Below are 21,263 nucleotides of genomic sequence, written 5' to 3'. Positions count from 1 at the left end.
TCATTAATCAAACTGTTTAAACCTGAAACAGATGAATTGAGTAATGTTCTACATAAGGTAACACCATCACTGGGTCTCACCTGATCTTCCTGGTTGTTCGAGGATGTTCAGACTGCACAGACATGTAACTTGTGCTGCTCATTCGTGAAGCGCTACTTGTCCTTGATACGGCAGACACGTCACTTACATCGCTGTCTGATGACTTGTTAGAGATATTATCTGACCCTCGGTGTGTGTCCCGTCCCAACCGATGCTATTGAAAAGAAATTATATCAATAACTTTAATCATTAAGTCAAAGATAAAATTTCTCATTTGTTCTCATGTCCTTATTTCCATTCATATGTTACTCCAAAGCATTGAGTTTTCATATCATGCTGATAACAATATTTAGTTCAAATTTAAAAGGAGGCAGGCTAAGAGTTGTCCAAGGCTCAGGTGAAGTAGTATCCATTTGATGTTAAATTGATCAACCTGCGGTTTAGGAAAGCTTAACTTCCAAGCTTAAGTGATTCCAGTCATCTTCAGTAGAAGTACCACGCTCCTTTTTATAAAGTCATAGAGCAATTGCTTCCAAAGTACCATTATTATAGAAGATAATATCTGGAATTTGATTCACTTTAAAAGATCTCATAAAATGACAAGGCCATGGGTCCCAACAACATCCCAGAGATAATGCAGAGGAATGTCCAGATTGTCCAAATTGACTTTGTATAGCAACACACATCAACTACTCAATAACACAGGACAGATCCAGTCCATCAGTATCTCCCTATTATCAGCAAGTTAATGGAATATGATATCAACAGTTGATCAACAGACATTTACTTACTAATATTCAATGATGCTCAGTTTGAGTTACAACTGGGCTGCAACTTCAGATGTCATTAAAGTCTGGACCAAATATTTAGAAAGTAGATGTTTGCCCATGTGAATCCAGGAATTAAGGTGTCATTTAACACAGTGTAATAGGTTAAATGCCATGTAAAACAGAATCACTGGTAATCAAGGAAAAAACTTTCCACTTGCTGAAGTTATAATCATCTTAAAGAAAATACTAAAAGCCAATCATCACAGCTCCACAGGAACTCCTCAGGACAATACCTAGGGTCAACCATCATCAGCTGCTTCATCTTTAACTTTCCTTTCATCACAATACTAGAATTTGGAATGTTCACTGACTGTTCCAGTGTTTTGTTTCACTCTCAGTCTCAGACCATGCAATAAGCCAGGTAACAATTGAACTTAACTGGAAAGTATCAATATTTGCCACATGTGCCAAGATATGACCATCTCCAAAGGGAATCCACAAATTTACTCTTGATATTTAGTAGACTGCCATTACAGAATCATTCATCAACACCTCAAATGTCACTAATGATTAGAAATTTCATTGGACCTGCTTTGGTCAGAAGCTAGCTATTTTTTTTAAACATAGCACAATAACAGGCCCTTCTGGTCCAACAAGCCCATACTGTCAGTTACACCCATACTAGCCTGTACGTCTTTGGAATGAGGGAGAAAACCTGAGCTCATGGTGGAAACCCATGCAGTCACATATAAGCTTCTTACAGAACCTGGGTCACGCTGGCGCCATAGTCGCATTATGCTAACCACTATGCTGCCAAGCCACCCCTTTCCCTTTGCATTAATTGTCTCATCTACCCTGACTCCTCAAAGCTTTCCATCAATTGCATGGTAAAACTCAGGAATTCTGCACTTATCTGGATGAATGGACCTCCAACAATAAGAAGCTTGCTACCATCTTGTCTAACCATCTCACTTATTTGGCACCTCATTCAACATTCTAAATCTTCACTGTCTACAGTGTCAGATGTAGGTGCATGGGAACATAATCGCTGCGTATTTTCATGCTGGATATGCACTATCCTAGCATGGAAATATATCACCATTATTACTAGTTCACAAAACAATCATCCTGAGTGCCTTCACCAACCAAGCTGCTGAGGTTCAGAAAAGCACTTCATCATTACCATCTCAAGGGCAATTAGGAATCAATTATAAATACTATTTTATCAGTGAGGTCAACATTTGATGAATAATTAATTAAACACACTTCCATGTACTTAGTACCAATCAGTTGTTGAAAGTATGTGGCAAGAGCTCTTTGGCTTGTACTTGGAAACCCAATGGAATTGAAGCCACGACTGAGGGATAGAGCATTGGGGCATTCTAGCCAACAGGGTGAAAGAAAGCCTCGGTCAGTGGGAGACCAAAGATTTCTAAAAATATACTAAAATTAACCTATTTTTCTATGTTTCCAGCTCCAACTATGTTACCATTGAGTTTGATCAAACAAGAAAATCACCATAGATTTCCCTATTATGGCTCAGTTTAAGACTGTAATGAAGATACAATATTATTATTGCTTATACAAAGAAGAACCATGGTGCCTCCAGGTGGATCTGCTCAATTCTCAAACTGAGCAGGTTAAAACTTTTGTGTGTGATGTCAGCTGTTAAGATAAAGAAAATCCTTTATTTTTAGCCATGTTTACCAACAAACATTGGTATGGTTTTCTCATTACAGTTCACGTGATAAAAATACTAAGTATTTGCTTCCCGTCCAAGGATTCTGTTGGACTTCAGATGAAAAAGGACTTACAACTACAGTGATAATGTCCTGTGCCACCTGCTCCATTAGAAGCTCAACCATATGCTACCTCCTTGAATCCTTACAGTGTCCAGGAAAATGAGCTGATGGTTATGATTCGTTTATATTTTGTAATATGGAACACAAAATCATTATCAGAATGTTGTTAGAAGACTCAGATATAAAATTAGGATTTAATAAGGAGACCATAAAGATCAGTCTCATAATAGCAAGATGTTGGATGTGCAACCCAATTTCATTTCTGCAACTCTGACTATTTAAAAATAGTCACATAACTTAGAACAGTATGGTGCAGGTATAAGCACTTCAGTTTATCATGATTGTGCTGACCTTGACACCAATCTTAACTAGTCTCATTGCCTGGACATAGCCCAGATCCCTCTATTTACTGCCTGTGCATGTGTCTGTCTAAATGCCTCTTAAACATCACCACCATACTTTCTTCCACCACCACTCATAGTGATGCGTTGTAGGCACCTACCACTTTCTGTGTAGAAATCCTGCCTCCCAAATTTCCTTTGAACCTTTCTCAAATCATCTCAAAGTTGTGCCCTCCAATATTTGACACTTCCACACTAGCACAGTGGATGTTGTCTGCACTGACTCCAGTAACACACATGACAAGGTGGCTCATGGTAGACTGATTCAAAAGCATAAAGCACATGGGAAAAAGACTCTGACTATCTACTTCATTGAGACCCCTCATAATTTTATAAACTTCTATCAGGAACCATAGTCTGCAAGGTTCCAGAGGCAAACAATCCAAGTTTGTCTAAACCTTCCCTATAGCTAAAATACTTCATGCAGGCAGCATCTGGGTACCCTTGCTGAGCCATAAGATTCTCCCGAGAGTGTAGGCACCAGAAATACACATAGTACTCCAAATGTGGCCTAACTGACGTTCTATACAGTTGCAACATGAGTAGCCATCTCTTATACTCAAAGATTCATAGATTCAAAGTACATTTATTATCAAAGTATGTATGCAGTATACAACCCTGAGATTTGTCTTCCCCACAGACAATCACAAAACAAAGAAAACCAGGGAAACTGCGCAAGGAAATACATCAACCACTGCCCACCCCCAGCCTAACCATGTGCAAAGAAACAGATTGCATAAATGGCAACAAAAGAAGAATGAATAACACAGAAAATCAAGAGTCCAGGCATATCCAGTTTAGCTCAGTGTTCATTATCGGCAGGTTGCTTCAATTCAAAATCGCCCAAAATAAAGGAGCACCCAGAAAGCAGAAACACATCGTAACGGGAACTACAGAGTCCCGTCCACAAACCACATTGATTAAACCTTGCCCAAGACCCAGAACTCTAGCACCATCCTCTAACAACATCAAGGGAGGGAGAGAGCATCAGAACCCAGGGACCTTCCTCTGGAAACAACGAGCACGATGGAGAGAGAGAGAGGGGGAGAGGGGGCGAGAGAGGGAGGGAGAGGGAGAGGGAGAGAGAGAATGCCCTAAGCAATGAAGGAAAGCATGCATATATCTTCTTTACCACCCTACTTTCTTGTGTTGCCACTTTCAGACAGCAAACACTTACACCCAAGATCCCTCTGTACATCAGTGCTCCTCAGAGTCCAGTCATTTACTATATACATTTCTCTTATATTTGACCTCCAGAAATGTAACACCCCATTACTTAACCAGATGAAGCTATTTCTCTCATAATATTTCCAACTGATCTATATTCTGCTGAATCCTATGATAGGCTTCCTCAGAATCCATAATTCCACCAATTTCTGTGTCATCTGCAAACTGGCCTACATTTTTATCTAAATAATTTATATGCATCACAAACAACAAGAGGTCCCAGTACTGATCTCTGCAGAACACAATGTGACAGTTCTCCAACCAGAATAACAGCTCTCCACCACTCCCCTCCATGATCTCCAGCCACACCAGTCTTGAATCCAGACCTTTAAGTGCTCATGGACCCCATGTGCCTTATTCTGAATCAGCCTACCATGAGCCCTTGTCGTATATGTTACCGGAGTCCGTGCAGACAACATCCATTGTGCTAGCCTCATCAACCATCTTTGTCACTGCCTCAAAAACAGTGAGGCAGGATCTCCCCTGTACAAAACAGTACTGTCTTTTCCTAATAACTCCAGGCTTTTCCAAATGCATTTGCAATCTCGTCCCTAAGAATATTATCAAGTAATTTCCTGAAGCAAGGTTCATCAGCTCATTTCAAGTACAATTAATGTTTATTGTCATTCTACCATGCACATGTATACAGCTAAACAAGACATCGTTCCTTTGGAGCCAAGGTGAAAACCACAGTCCATATAGTCATACACAGCACGTATAGTTCCAATCCAGCACGTATGGTCACAAAATAGTTTTAACAGCAATCCTTGCGTGGCAGGACCTGAAGATTGACAGGCTGACGTAAAGTGCGAGGTACATGTTTACCGTAAGACAGAATAATGTTGCTTACAGCATTATAATAAAAAAGTAGTTGTATACGGTAAATATGTGAAAACAGTAGCAATGAAAGATGAAAGTTGACCCATGCAGGATGAGATTGTGTCAGTGAGTTGGGAGGTGGGCAGTGCAGCATTCAGACAGAGTGTACATAGGGCAGAATGTTTTAAAGTTTAGCATCCTGGGGAAGAAGCTGCTACCCAGCCCAACAATATTGGCTCTTATGCTGCAGTACGTTCTGCATGATGGCAGGAGGTCAATGTAATTTTGGGAAGGATTGAAGGGGTCTGTGACAAAGAATTGCTAATGCAGCAGTTCTGATATATGTCCCGAATGGGGGGTGGGGGTGGGAGGGAGAGATCCCAATGTTTTCAGCAGTCTTCACTATCCACTGCATGATAGTGTTTCCATTCCCCTTTTTAAACAAGAAACAACATTGGCCATTCTACAGTCTTTCCATGATGCGCCTGGGTAGCTGTTCCTCTAGTTCCTGCTAGTTATTGGGAGGCCTATAGTATAACCCTATCATAATGATTGCACCTTTCTCATTCCACATGATCTCACTGGATGAGATCTTCAAGATACCTTCTCTAGGTGCAGCTGTGGTAATCTTTATAAGCGGTAGCATAAATTCTTCACCTCCTTTACCTCCTTCTCCATCACGTTAAATATCTGAGGTGCAGCTGGCTGTGGTGACAGGAGAATTCACTTTTCTCTTTTATCCCGTGATTGAAGAATTCGACATATCGACCAATATTCAGAGTAGGTGATGGTACCAAGACCATTTGCAGTCAATCCTCCTGACAATGACGCCACTGAGCATAAATAATATGCTAACTACTAATCTTTAGTCCTTGGTATTCTATTTGGAAATAATTAGTGCAAATGGCTTGCAGTCTCTTTGAAGAAACAGTTATTGGGGTCCAAATGTTCCAACTGATAACATCAGACCTGCCTTATTATTCATTATTTGAAATAAATAATCTACCTATCCACTCCTGGTAACAGCTCATACAGCAGTTCAGCAAAGCTTCAAGCATTAGCCCTTACAAAACTATTGCCCTATTAAAATATCATAACATTCTAAGGTACAATAAGGCAACATCATCATGCTCTTACTATGGCAAACGGATATTCCCCAGTAAGTCTTCTTGGCAAAACCAGACCAAACCAATACTGCTGTTGCCGGTGACCCTATGGATTTGTTACACTTGCATGATGCGCCCTCACTCCTGTGATGATTGCTCCAAAAGTTGAGGATATGTATTCAATCCTTTATTACCGATTAGCAAACATAAAACCTTGAAGCGATGAAGCTTAAGCATACCTGATGCACCATCAATAACTCACTCTGAGACGTAAAAGCGAGGTATCGGCTTTTATTGACTGGAAGAAGGAACAAGCAGTGAGTGACCACTATACTACATCCTGGAGACAGAGAGGCCGGGCTCAGACCTCCATCACCTTTATACAGGGGTCTGTGGGAGGAGCCACAGGAGCAGTCAGCAGGGGGCGTGTCCAGACAGGTATATGTAGTTCACCACAATACCCAAATGTAAGCTAAGCATTAAGCAAAAAATAGGGTCTCCATCAGCCCTCAGTTGCTACCAACTGCAAAGAACAAAGCATGAAGACAAAACTTATTCCCTTTGCTTTTACCACGCCCCCCCAACTTATGTAACAAGTTATCATAATAAACGTACAACACATAATACAACGCATATAGAGGACAGATGCATGGCTCTTACACTAAGTATAAACTTATTTTGCTTTGTTTTCTTTGTGGCCCTGTTATGCCAATATTATAATGTAGTTGTCAATCCCATGACAACAAAACTACAACACCTGGAGAGCAAACAAAATGTTTTGTGCTTAAAACTGTTGAAAGGCAATTAGCAACATTCTCCCAGGTTCAGCTTTTTTCTCCTCTCCAGCTGAATTATTTGAAGCTCTTGTTTGAGATAGCAATTGTTGTCTGTCAAGCTCAATTATTTTCTGGCTTCCTTAAAGCAGGGGTCCAACCTGGGGTCCACTGACCTCTCGGTTAACAGGAGGGGTTCATGGCATAAAAACAGTTGGGAACCCCTGCTTTAAAGTAACATTTCCTCTTTCTTACTTGACTTAAATTAGCAAGAATTCGGAGTTAATGGTAGAATTTTTGGGATAACAATCTTTCCCTGGTTCTCCTGTCAGCCTTGGAGATATGACGTTAGAGTAGGCACATTCAATCAATAGAAATACTAATTAAATTCAGCATGTCATTTCAAAAGGTAGCAGTTTTCGTATATCTTACATCTAAAATCCTGACATCTCTAGCAGAAATAAACTACTTTTACTCGAAAATACTCAGATTTTTAGGCTCATTAACCCCTTATCCCTCACCAGGTAAATTTCACATTGGCATTTGCTACTTTCAGCTTACACTTGTTTGAAATAAATTGAATTGACTGCAGACTGACATCTGTGATGGTGGGGAGGTCTAGTCAAGCTGAAATGGATAAATACCTTGTTGCAAGTGGTCGTCTGTAATTGAACACTTTGAGGTTCATCATTCTAAGGTTTGTAATGGAGTCTTTTCCTCCTTTTAAATACTCTAACTGGATATGTCAGGATTACAGAACTCAGTCTGAAATAGTGGTCATGGGATCAATTAGTCCTGTTTATAAATATTGCTTTAATTTAGTTCAAGCTCAAGTTCAAATTCAAGTTTAATTGACATTCACCGTACATGAATACAGACGAACAGAACAGCATTACTCCGAGGCCAAGGGGCAAAACCAATATTTATACACAGCCCTAGGCACATATGGCAAATATAAGATAGCAAGTACATATGGGATACCAGTAAAATAAGTTACACACAAAAAAAATCATCCAAGCCCTGGAGTCCATGAATGTTGCAGCAGTTTGCAGTAGAACACAGTATAGCTTTTCTTCTGCTGAGGAAACACTAGGGGGCAGCAGCAAATCCAGCATGGACTCCACAGTGTCTCCGGTACTCCGACGGAGTGCTCGACTCTGACGCCTCTGCCCCTGGCGGCTGCAAAGAGGCGACACCATGGCTCGAGGCCCAGTGCGCTCTATGACCAAGGCCATGCAACTCCCCCGCTGTTCGCCAATAAGCCAATGAATTGGACTTGCAGCATTCCACACCACCGATGTCTAACAGGGTCTTGTGATCATGAGAAAAGCCACTAAGATGATCACTCACTGTAAAGACTGCACTCGGCCGTTCTGCACTGATGTCCTCTCTGCTGCAGGCAGTATCACAGTCTACACCATGTCCAGCCCCTTCAATTTCTCCAATTTCTCCTGCAGTACTTTAAGTTCTTAATGTCTGGCAGGATCTTGTGATCATAAAATTGTATTTAAAAAAGACAAATACACTTTTGGTAGACTCCATAGAAGCCGTTGCATCGGAGCGTGCTTGATGCACCATCAATAACTCTCTCTGAGACGTGAAGGCGAGATATCGGCTTTTATTGACTGGAAGAAAGAACAAGTCCTGGAGACTGAGGGCCGGGCTCAGGCCTCAATTGCCTTTATACCGGGGTCTGTGGGAGGAGCCACAGGAGCAGTCAGCAGGGGGCGTGTCCAGACAGGTATATGTAGTTTACCACAGTGCTGCCATCTTACCAGATATTTACTGAGCATAATTTCAAGCAATCTAGTTTTATCAGGTTGGAATCAGATTGGTCCCCAGGATGGTGGAGTGAAGAAGATTACAGACTGTAGTGCAGCTTAATTTTCTGCCATAACTGCCTCACTGTCTCTGCAACACATGTAGCAAATTTAAACAGCATCTTCAGATAATTTGCATTCTTCTTCTCAAGAACTGCTCACCTCAAGAGCCTCTAAAAGGTGACTTGGAAATCTGAGCTCTGATCACCGTGAAATTCAACATTGAGTGAACTAAAATGGCACCATTGCAATTTAATTCACCAGGAAAGTATACTCTATACCAGCTTATGTTTAGATTCTAGATGAAACTTCTGGCACACATTAAACCTGGGAGTGGTCTCACAGAAGTATGGCAGATAGACTACAGCGATCCACTTCCCCTACAACAGATACAAATACCTCTTTCTTTCTTTCTTTTCACAATATTTTTATTCAGAAGAAAAAAAACAAGATTTACAGAATGCAACACATAGATACATTATAAATTGGAAAAGTGATTTAGGAAAGGTCCCCAGATATCTTAAAAAGATTGTTTTGTATTTAAGACTGAGCAACGGATCTTTTCTAAATTTAAATAACACATAATATCACGTAGCCATTGAAGATGTGTAGGAGTGGTAGACTCCTTCCATTTAAGCAAGATTGCTCTTCTTGCTAAAAGAGAGGTAAAAACTAAAACCTGTAGGTTAGGAGTATTTAAAGTTATATCTTCATTTGCAATAATACCAAACAAGGCAGTAAGGGGATTTGGATCAAATTGGACCCTAAAAAGTTGTGAGAAGGTATGAAATACTTCCCTCCAAAACTTTTCAATTTTAGGGCAAAACCAAAACATATGAATTAATGAGGCATCAGCAGAGTTGCATTTATTACAAAGTGGAGAAACATTCGGGTAAAAACTGGACAGCTTCTGTTTAGAAATGTAAGCTCTATGAACCACTTTAAATTGTAGAATGACGAGCACAGAAAGATGATTTATTAACCCGTTTAAGAATTTTATTCCATCTATCATCAGAAATCTGACAACTTAGGTCATCCTCCCAAGCTTTTTTTATTTTATCTAAAAAGTCTTGTCTAGAATCAATCAACAAATTATAGATACCGGTAATAGAACCATTAACAAAAGGTTTTAAATTTAAAAGATCATCCAGTAAATTTTTATCAGGAGCTATAGGAAAAGTAGTTAATTGGAAACGTAAAAAATCTCTAATTTGAGGGTATCTGTAAAAATGTGTTTTTGGGAGTGCAAATTTATTTGACAATTGGTCAAATGAAGCAAGAGATCCTGAGATAAGCCGGTCCCAAAAACACTTAATACCTAGTTCATCTCAATCTTTAAAGACTTTATCAGTCATGGAAGGGATAAAAAAATAATTAAGGAGAATGGGAGATGATAATGAAAAATTCGCTAAACCAAAAAATTTCCTAAATTGAGCCCAAATCCTTAAAGTTTGCTTAACAATTATGTTATCTGTTATTTTATTTGCTGAAAAAGAAGAGTATGATCCAAGAAGAGAGACAATAGAGGAATTTTTTACAGAATTAACTTCTAAGGAGACCCATGATGGGCAATCTTTACAATAAATATAATAGGACCAGAAAGTAATATTCCTTATATTGGCAGCCCAATAGTTAAACCTAAAATTGGGTAGGGCTAGTCCACCCATCTCTTTATTTCTTTGTAGGTAAACTTTACTTAAATGAGCTTGTTTATTATTCCAAATATAAGATGTTAAAATTGAATCTAAAGAATCAAAGTAGGTCTTAGGAATAAAAATAGGTAAGGCCTGAAAAAGATATAAAAATTTAGGGAGAATCTTAATTTTAATCGAATTAATTCGGCCAATTAGGGATAAAGAAAGAGGGGTCCATTTAGAAAGTGTCTTTTTCACATAATTCAATAAGGGGTTTAAGTTTTCTTTAAATAAATTCTTGAAATTTTTAGTAATTGTTACACCTAAATATATAAATTGACTTGTAACAACTTGGAACGGAAATTTGGCATTTGATGACATTAGGTCATTTAAAGGAAATAGCTCACTTTTATGTAGGTTCAGCTTATATCCTGAAAAAGAACTAAACTGGGAAATTAAAGAAAGAACCAAAGGTAAAGAAGTTTCAGTGTTAGAGATAAAAAGTAAAATACCATCAGCATATAATGAAATTTTATGAGTCATACCTTCCCTTAGTATACCAGAAATGTCCTTAGATTCTCGAAATGCTATTGCTAAGGGTTCTATAGCTAAAGCAAAAAATAAAGGACTAAGAGGGCAACCTTGTCTAGTACCCCGCTGTAATTTAAAGGGCTTAGAGAATTGGAAGTTAGTAATAACCTGAGCGGTAGGAGACAAGTAGATTAATTGAACCCAATGAATAAAATTAGGCCCAAAATTAAACTTTTCTAAGGTCTTAAAAAGATTAATTCCACTCAATCCTATCAAAAGCTTTTTCTGCATCTAAGGATAATATACACTCTGATATTTTTTTGGATGGTGAATATATCACATTCAATAACCAACATATATTAAAATGTGAGTAACGATTTTTAATAAATCCTGTCTGGTCATGTGATATAATAGATGGTAAAATATTTTCAAGTCTTCGAGCTAAGATTTTGGATAAAATTTTTGCATCAACATTTAATAAAGAAATAGTCTGTATGAAGAACATCCAGCTGGATTTGTATTTTTTTTAAGAATAAGAGAAATAAAAGCTTCATAAAAAGATTGAGGGAGTTTACCTGATTTCAAGGACTCTGATAAAACAGAGGATAAATAAGGTGTAAGTAACGTAGTGAAAGTTTTATAAGACTCCCCAGGAAAGCCATCAGGTCCTGGGGTCTTACCAGAATGTAAAGCACGTATAGCTCAGCCACTTCTTCATTGGAAATAGGCTGATCTAACTGTGTTAGACTATTAGCAGACAATGTAGGAATGTTGATATTACTGAAAAAAGCATTCATATAGGTATCATCTGAAGAAGAGTCAGACTGAATCAACTTAAGGTAAAAGTCTTTAAAAACGTTGTTAATTTCAGGATGTCTTCGTTCCATTATCTTAAAAAATTTCTGTGATGTTACGATTAACTGTAAAAGATTTTAAGCGATTGGCTAATAAACTACCAGTTCTATCCCCGTGAATGTAAAATTGAGTTTTATCTCTCAACAGCTGTCATTCAATTGGGTAAGTCAGCAGAAGATTATACTTGGATTGGATTTCAATACACTTATTATATATACTTGGATCTGGAGAAAGGGCATACTTTCGATCAAGATCTTTTAATATCGCTGCTAGGTCAGACCTTTCTTTGTCAGCTTTTTTCTTTATATAGGTAGAGTAAGATAATTTCTCCATGAATATATGCTTTAAAAGTATCCCAGACTATATTACCAGCAGTATCTCCTTTAAAATTTTCTTTAAAGAAAAAAGTAATATGGTTTTCCAAAAACTTTAGAACATTTTTATCAGATAACAATGATAAGTTAAAACGCCAACTTCTATTTGGTACAGAGTAAACAGGTAATCTTAAAGCCAGAAGCATAGGTGCATGATCAGACAAAGCAATCTCCTTATAGTCACAGGATCGTACCAGTGGAAGCAAGATTCTATCTATAAAAAAGTAGTCAATCCAACAGTACATATGATGAACCTGAGAGAAATATGAATATTCCTTTTCTTGGGGGTGTAAAAAACGCCACACGTCAAGAATACCACATTGAAATAGAAAAGATTTAAAAAGTAGGACTGATTTATTAGTGACAGGGGTTTTACTTGAAGAGCGGTCTAATATAGGGTCAAGCCAAAAATTAAAATCTCCACCCATCACTAAGGAATACAGATTCAAATCAGGCAGAAAAGAGAAAAGACGTTCAAAGAACAAGCAGTCATCTGTATTTGGAGTGTATACATTCGCAAATATGATTAGGTTATTCTCAAGACTACCTGAAACAATAACAAAGCACCCACTTGTATCAGAAATTACATTATGTTGAATAAAGGATACATTCTAATCAAACAGGATAGAGATACCTCTCAATCTAGATTGAGAGGGTGAGTGAAAATGTATACCCTTCCATCCTTTGAAAGAACATGAAATATCATCTTTACGAATATAGGTTTCTTGGAGAAAGATTATATGAGTTTTAAGTTTCCGGATATAAGAGAAAATCTTATGTCATTTAACAGGGTTATTTAGACCTTTCACATTAAAACTGAGTATATTAATAAAAGAATCCATCAAGTATCCTTTAGTAATGTATAAAAGGTAATCACAGACATGTAGATAGTGAATAAATAAAACAGTAAAAGCATCCAAGCTTTATGGAAGAACCCATTTCTCCCCTCCCTCCCCCCAAAGAGAGAGATCAGCCAAGGGAGGCTGAAGACTAATTCTAACGTTCCCAACCCAAAACTCCGGTGGCTCCAGAAAATATATATGTATAGCTGTGCTGAATAAACGATTGTAAATATATATATACAAAAACAAAATATCAAAGTAAATAAGTTCGCTATTTACGAAAAAAAACCATGGGAAAATACAAGTATTAGTCTTGGTAAAAAAAAGGAAAGACAGATGAGGAAAATCAAATAAGGAAAATCAATAAGTAAAACAACATATACTCGCGGGTGCAAAAAAAGGAGTAAAGAAACAAATAGAAGATAATTAGAAAGGGAAGTGGTTTAGATAGCTTCCTACATGACTAATTGAAGGCATTCAAGGGAGAGAGAAAAAAGACAAAATGGCAAAATAATGAAAAAAACAAAAACCAGCAATAAGTATAGAATATTCTATACTATTGAAAAACAGTAAAAGACCGAAAGGTGTATAAATAATCAAAAGATAGGAAAAATCTGAGTGAATTTAAGGTAAAGCAAAACACCCTATAGTTTAATTCCTCAGTAATTACTACATGTACACCCTACATAATTACTTTCAGTCAAATTACTAAAAGCAAGGTAAAAATCAACATAACACTGAGAGAATATAACATATTGTTTAAAAAGAGCTGCGAAAACGTAACATTAGAGGACCCATATAAAGGCAGAAAACAGCAAGAGAGAAAATGGATGCAGTCTGCCTGCATGTTTTGCATAGTTAGAAAGATAACAAGGCACCAGTTACTTAATCAAACAAATGATTAAGACTTCGTAAAACCAAGAAACCTTGTTATCAACTAAGTGCCAATTACTTGATTGAACACCTGAAATTAAAACATTTAACATAAAACAACTCAAGGTTGAATTTAAGCATGGAGACTATGTAAAAATTACTTAGCTTCTTCAGGCTTCGTAAACCAAGAAACCTTATTATCAGAAGTAGTAACCTTGAGTTTACACGGATCTCTGAGAGAAAGGCGACAGCCAAGCTTCAAAAGATCAGACATGACCTCTTTAAAAGCCTGTCTAGCTCTTAGAACTTCCAGTGGATAATCTTGAAAGATCCAAAACTGTTGATCACAAAATTGTAATATACGTTTCTTCCTTGATTCACGAAGGATCTGTTCTTTAATCTGATAGTCATAAAAGCGAATGATAATAGAGCGAGGTTTGGCAGGATCCCAATTATGCGGGGTAACTCGGTGAACGCGTTCAAATTTTGGTAGTTCCGATAATATATCAGGGAATAAATCTTTCAGCATTTGAGCACAAAAATCGAAAGGTTGATTACCCTCCAGTTTTTCAGGCAGCCCAAGAATTCTGATATTGCACCTTCGGTTCCTGGTCTCCAAATCTGTAAGTTTCTTCAGTAACGCGTTGTATTTTTTAAGTTGTTCCTTAGAAATTTTCTTGAAACCTTCGATATCCTTCTGCAACACCAGCAGAGATTCTTCGTGTAGCTTAATACGAATTTCATGGTCATTCACAGTCTGCTGTATACTTCCAAGTTTCTAATTAAGCGTTTTCAGTTCAGATTTAACCAGGTCAAAGGAATTCTGTAACAAGTCAAACTTGGATTCCAAGTCATCCAGTTTATCCAATTTTTCGAGTTTCTCTGACATTTGTTGAAACATTTCAGTCAAAGCTCTAAAGTAGTCTCTTTTTTTGTGTTTTCTACTCATGGTGCTCTCACTGAGATAGGTTTAAACAGCAAAGTAAGTGAATAATTTTGGGTCACGTAGCTACTGCAACCTACTCCATTACAGCCACCGGAAGTCCCATACCTCTTAAACATGGTTTTCACCTATTCAGGTTTTTTGATGGCTGTCCCTTCTGTGAAGGCAGACCAGGACAACATGCTCACTGGCCTCAACAGTCGCCAGCTTACTACGTTGATCACACTGAAACACAATCTGATATTGGGACTTACTTTTCAGGACATAAGTTATACAAATGGTCATCTGCATTAAGTATTGCATATCCAAGGATATAGGATCAAAGATCAACTTTATTCGCCAAATGTACTTTTCATTATTAGCATTTTCCTTGGGTGTGTTGGCACAAGATGCAACAATGAAAACAACATTCAACAATTATAAAGAATAAAGAATTATATAAGACTAAACCAGAGTTTAAAGTACAGATATGGAATATAATGTGCATAAATACATAAATACCAGCATGCATTTACAATGTAAATGGTATTATAAAATTGCTTACTGTGCATTGCAGAGACTGAGGTAAAATATGGAGATGGTGGAGGGGGGATAATTAGAATGCTTGATCAGATTAACTGCCTGAAGGAAACAACTTTTAAGATGGCATGAAGATTTTGTTTTTAAAAGACCTATAATGGTTTGTAGGGTGAATAATACCTGCAAAGATTTTTCCTGTTTGCTTCTTTGACTTGGAGACATCCAAGTCCTTCAGGAATAGGACCTTAAGACTGTAGGACATAGGAGCAGAATTAGGCCATTTAGCCCATCAAGTCTGCTTCATCATTCCATCAATTCTGCTCCGGCATTCCATCATGGTTGATTTATTACCCCTCTCAACCCCATTCTGCTGCCTTCTCCCCACAACTGTGATACCTTGATTAATCAAGAACCTATAAACCCCTGCCTTAAATATAATTGCATAGCCATCTGTGACGATGAATTCCACAGATTCACTATTCTCTGGCTGAAGAAATTTTTTCCCATCTCTGTTCTAAATAGATGTCCATTTATTCTGAGGTTGTGCCCACTTGTCCTAGATTCCCCACTATAGGAAACATCCTCTCCACATCCATTCTATCTAGGCCTTTCATTATTCAATAGGTTTCATGAGGTTTCATCAAACGCACCTCATATGTTAAAATTTTCACTCCCAGAATCATCCTTGCAAACCTCCTCTGGACCTTCTCCAATGCCAGCACATCCTTTTTTAGATAATGGGCCCAAAACTGCTCACAATACTTCAAGTGTGGTCTAACCAATGTCTTATAAAGCCTCAGTATTCCATCCTTGCTTTTGTAGTCTAGTCCTCTCAAAACAAATGCTAACATTGCTTTTGCCTTCCTTACCACTGCCTCAACCTGTAAGATGACCTTTAGGGAAACTTGCACGAGGCTTGCCACGTCCCTTGCACCTTTGATTTTTGAATTTTTTCCCTATTTAGAAAATAGTGCACACCTTTATTCCTTCTAACAAAGAGCATGACCATGCAGTTCCCTGCACTGTATTCCATATGCCACTTAGTTGCCCATTCTCCCAATCTGTCTTAATGCTTCTGCAGACACCCTGCTTCCTCAACACCTCCTGTCCCCCATCTATCTTTGTATCATCCACAAACTTTGCCACAAAGCTATCAATTCTGTCAAACCATTGACATATAATGTAAAAAGAAGTGGTCCTAACACCAACCCTGGCAGTACACCACTAGTCACCAGCAGCCAACTAGAAAAAAAACCTTTATTTTCACACTTTTCCTCCTGCCAATCAGTCAACCTTCTATCCATGCTAGTATTTTCCCTGTAACACCATGGACACTTATCTTGTTAAGCAGCCTCATGTGTGGCATCTTGTCAAATGCCTTCTGAAACTTCAAATAAGCAACATCCACTAACACTCCTTCATCTATCCTCAAGGAATTCTAACAGATTTATCAGTTAAGATTTCCTTTTAAGGAAACAATGCTGTCTTTGGCCTATTTTGTCATGAGCTCCAAGTTCTCCAAAACCTGATTCTTACTGATAGGCTCCAACATCTTTCAAACCACTGAAGTCAGGCTAACCGGCTTATAATTTTCTTTCTTCTGCTACCCTCCATTCTTAATGAGTGGAGTGACATTCTTGTGCTATTTTTGACTTCCCTTGTCAATGCAGTTACCTCATCCTCCCTTTAGAATACTTTGTCATGCCTGGGATGTGCATTTTGAATTGCCCCCTAGAAATTCCAGCCATTGCTGTTCTCCAGTCATCCCTGATAGTGACTCCTTCCAATCAACTTCTGCCAGTTCCTCTTTCATGCCTCTATAATTCCCTGTACTCCACTGTAACACTGATACATCTGAATTTATCTTCTCAAACTGCAGGATGTATTCAATCATATGATCACTATTTCCTAAGGGTTCCTTTACAAATCTTGTTCAATACATGGCACACAATCAAGAACTGCCTTTCCCTTAGTGGGCTCAACCTTGAGCTAGTCTAAAAAGCCAAATCGTAGGCATTCTACAAATTCCCTTTCCCTGGATCTAGCACCAACACCATTTTCCCAGTCTACCTGCATATTAAAATCCCCCATGACTACCTTTGCCCTTTTGACATGCCTTTTCTATCTACCATGGTAATTATATCCCAGACCCTGACTATTGTCATTGGTGCTAATGTGCACCTTGACCTCTGGCTGCTCACCCTCCCTCTTGAGAATCTTCTGCAGCTGTACTGAGACATCCTGGACTCTCGCACCTGGGAGGCATCCCACCACCCTGGCATCTCTTTAATGACCACAGAGTTTCTTGTCTGACCTGCTAACTATTGAGTCTCCTTTCACAATCACAATGCCTGACTTTACCCTTCCTTGCTGAGTCTTAGCGCCTGCTACATGGCCACTGGCCTGGCTGCTGCCGCTGTCCCCTGTTAGGTCATCCCTCTAGCAATATCCAAATGACTTGTTGCTGAGGGTAATCACCACAGGTAAACTTTGCATTGACTGCTTACTCCTCTTACTTCTCCAGATGGTCACCCATCTACTATCTGAAGCCTGCTCTCTGGCTATAAGCACCTCAGGAAATGTCTCATCTTTGAGATTTTTAGCTTCCTGGACAGTCCTGAGTACATTCAGCTCCAGCTCCAGTTCTTTAACCTTGTCAGTCAGGAGCTGAAGATGGGTGCACATCCTGTAGATGTAGCCAACAGGGAGACAGTTTGATACCCTGAAATCCCACATATCACAGTAGGAGCATTTTACTGCCTTAACTACCATCATGTTATATCTCTAACTTCTCAAGCTTAATTTCTAGCCTGTCCTCTTCTCTCCTCAGCCTGTTGAGCCAAAGCCTGGCCACTTCAACAGTGTCCACTCCATCAATAGCTGTTCCACTTACACCTTGCTTCTTTTTATTGGCCCCTGCCAAGTTCCTAAGAAATTGTTTTGATTTCAGCTTGCCAAATAGTTTCGAAAGGCTCAGAGTTCTTTTTAAAGCTCATGCCGACTCACCAAGAAATAACTTCTTGCAATGACTGCAGACAACAAAAAGGTCCTGAAAGTCCCCAAGCTGTCTTTAAACCTTGCACTGCTTCATCAACAAATGACTTCTCAGCTGATTGCAGCCTGCCAAAAGTTCCAAAAGGCCCCAAACTCTTTTTACACCTCGTGCTGCCTTACCAACAAATGACTTCTTGCAATGATTGCAGCCTGCCAAAAGTTCCAAAAGGCCCCAAACTCTTTTTACACCTCGTGCTGCCTTACCAACAAATGACTTCTTGCAATGATTGCAGCCTGCCAAAAGTTCCAAAAGGCCCCAAACTCTTTTTACGTCTCGTGCTGCCTTACCAACAAATGACTTCTTGCAATGATTGCAGCCTGCCAAAAGTTCCAAAAGGCCCCAAACTCTTTTTACACCTCGTGCTGCCTTACCAACAAATGACTTCTCAGCTGATTGCAGCCTGCCAAAAGTTCCAAAAGGCCCCAAACTCTTTTTACACCTCGTGCTGCCTTACCAACAAATGACTTCTTGCAATGATTGCAGCCTGCCAAAAGTTCCAAAAGGCCCCAAACTCTTTTTACGTCTCGTGCTGCCTTACCAACAAATGACTTCTTGCAATGATTGCAGCCTGCCAAAAGTTCCAAAAGGCCCCAAACTCTTTTTACACCTCGTGCTGCCTTACCAACAAATGACTTCTCAGCTGATTGCAGCCTGCCAAAAGTTCCAAAAGGCCCCAAACTCTTTTTACGCCTCGTGCTGCCTTACCAACTTGCATCCCTCTGAAATGGTGGACTGCAGCCAGTGAGCTTTTATGTTGAGCCGACGGTCTGCTGTAGTTTTCGTAGATTGTAAGATGATGCTGCACCAAACCAGACAGTAACAGCTGATGTGAGGATGCTGTAGTTCTGCTCCAATGTGTTCTGGGGACGATGTAACTTTACCAAATGCCGCAAGAAGTACAAAGTCTGCTGAGTCTTTTTGTTAATGAAGGAGATGTGGTTTTCCCACATGTGGTTCTGCAAAATAGCAATGCCAAGGACCTTAATGTTGAAATGGTGCTAACTGTAGAGTCGTTGCTGATAAGTGGGTGGAGAGGAGACACACTTCTCTTGAAGTCGACAGGCATCTCCACAGTTCTGAAGGCTTTCAGCTCCAGGTTGTTGTGATTGCATCAGCACACTACCTTGTATACTTTCTGGTGGTACTTGTTTTCATTGCCTCTGACAGTGGTGTTGTCCGCAAACTTCATCAAATTTCAATTTGGGAAGTGACAGAATGTGGGGAAACCAAGTGGTTGTCTAAGAACTGTATGGTACTACGAGTGTTATGGTATTGGGAATACCCAGCTAATGTTTCTAATGCCACGAAGGAGAACCCATGAACTGGTGGTAGAGAAGTGTGGTAATGATATATTTGTACTATTGTCTGAGACAGGTGTGCAACACAATATCTGCCCTTTGGGATGCCGCAACCCATATTGTTCATGCCTTCTGTCATGTTCAGGGATGTACGGTGAACTGACAACTATACGCAATGAGAGAGTTCAAAGCAGATGTTCTTATTCAAAACTGAGTTTTCTGTCCACAGTCTCCACAATAAGCAGGTATGTTAATCAGGAAGATAAGTTAAAATAAAGGTCTTGATTCACTGGGGCCCTGAGGCCTTGAAGCATGCAGACATCGGACATTAAAGAGTATGAAATGACAAGATCATCTGTTTTTTTTTCCTTGGAGATGAGCAAGAGTAGTTCAGTGACAATGTGAAATTCATTAAGAAATAATTTGTTTTAGAATTTTAGTTGGCTGGAATGCATAGATTAGAAAACAAGTGTAGGTTTTCTTGATTGTATGAGGAGTGAACAAGCTCACTGGACTTCTTGGACTGGAATTGCAATCAGTGTTAAGGAAATCTGAGATTATCCAGACCATTTGTTGTAAATTGGATTCCCTAATGAACAGAAGGCATGCAACTTGTTCATATCTATCTTATCTGTGTAATACTTTAAGTAAATACCCTTAAGTGTTTTTTCTTCCTCATTGATCTGAATACTTGAAACCTGCTTATTTCTAGAGGAACAAATGTGGGAAATGCTAGGTGTGCAGTGAAAGCTAGTATTGGGAATTTCAGGGGAAAAATTGAAATTTGAAGTTCCAGATGCTGATTTTGTTCAAGAAATTTCCATTTTTTTAGTAATAGATTGATTTCATGCAGTTGACTCTCTGAAGATTTGAACCACTCCAAATCAGGAACAAAATCGCCTTGACTTCATTAGTTGAGTGGCAGTATGACACATGCAGAGCGTGTAGGCAATCTTTAGCTGATGACCAGATGTTCACTGAAGCATCTGAGAGGATGGGCCTCACACCCAACATCTGCAAAAGAAAGGTCCTGAGCTAACCTCTCCCCACTGTACAGCAATCTCCTTGAACAATTAAGGTGTAAGATGAAACCCTGAAAATTGTGGCCTGTTTTCCTTACCTCAGGATCACCAATAAATTTGCCATCAGTAAAGTACAAAGTACAATCAGAACCTTTGGTCTTCTGGGAGAAAGAATGTTCAAAGGTCAAAACCTCATGTCCAGCATAGACCTCATGGTCCGCTGGACAACAGTGATCTTTGCTCTCCTAGATGTTTCGAAGACTTGGATTAACTCAGTAGGCAGGTCAAAGCACTGAAGAAGTATCAATGAAACAGTCTATGCAAAATATTTCAAATCACTGTCATCATCCTTGCCTTGACTAACATCTCCATCACTGAGCCCCTAAGCATTCAGTTGGTTCCACTGGGAAGGACATGCCCAAGATCAAAGTCCTTAAAGAAACTCCTTTCTGAGCTGTTCTAAAAAACAATAACCAGTGAGATGGAGAAAAGTATTCATTGATGTTCGCTAAACACCTTTGGAAAGTGCAACGTCCCCACCAATTATTGGTAATCCCTGG

General features: G+C 39.0%; 1 protein-coding gene across 3 annotated transcripts in view; it reads right to left on the bottom strand.

Moving 5' to 3' along the window:
* The window catches only part of rims2a (regulating synaptic membrane exocytosis 2a), a 1,051,530-nt gene that overhangs the window by 195,678 nt on the left and 834,589 nt on the right, over positions 1–21,263 (bottom strand). For 2 of the 3 annotated variants that reach the window (XM_073052040.1, XM_073052005.1), the window contains exon 21: positions 81–253. The exons of the other annotated variant lie outside the window; for it this stretch is intronic. In XM_073052040.1, coding sequence (XP_072908141.1) covers positions 81–253 — 173 coding nt within the window. The remainder of the gene's footprint in view (positions 1–80; positions 254–21,263) is intronic. 3 annotated transcript variants of the gene reach the window in all.

The sequence above is a fragment of the Hemitrygon akajei genome, chromosome 1 (assembly GCF_048418815.1).
Source record: "Hemitrygon akajei chromosome 1, sHemAka1.3, whole genome shotgun sequence".
Lineage (NCBI taxonomy): Eukaryota > Metazoa > Chordata > Chondrichthyes > Myliobatiformes > Dasyatidae > Hemitrygon > Hemitrygon akajei.
This window is presented reverse-complemented; position numbering and strand designations above follow the sequence as displayed.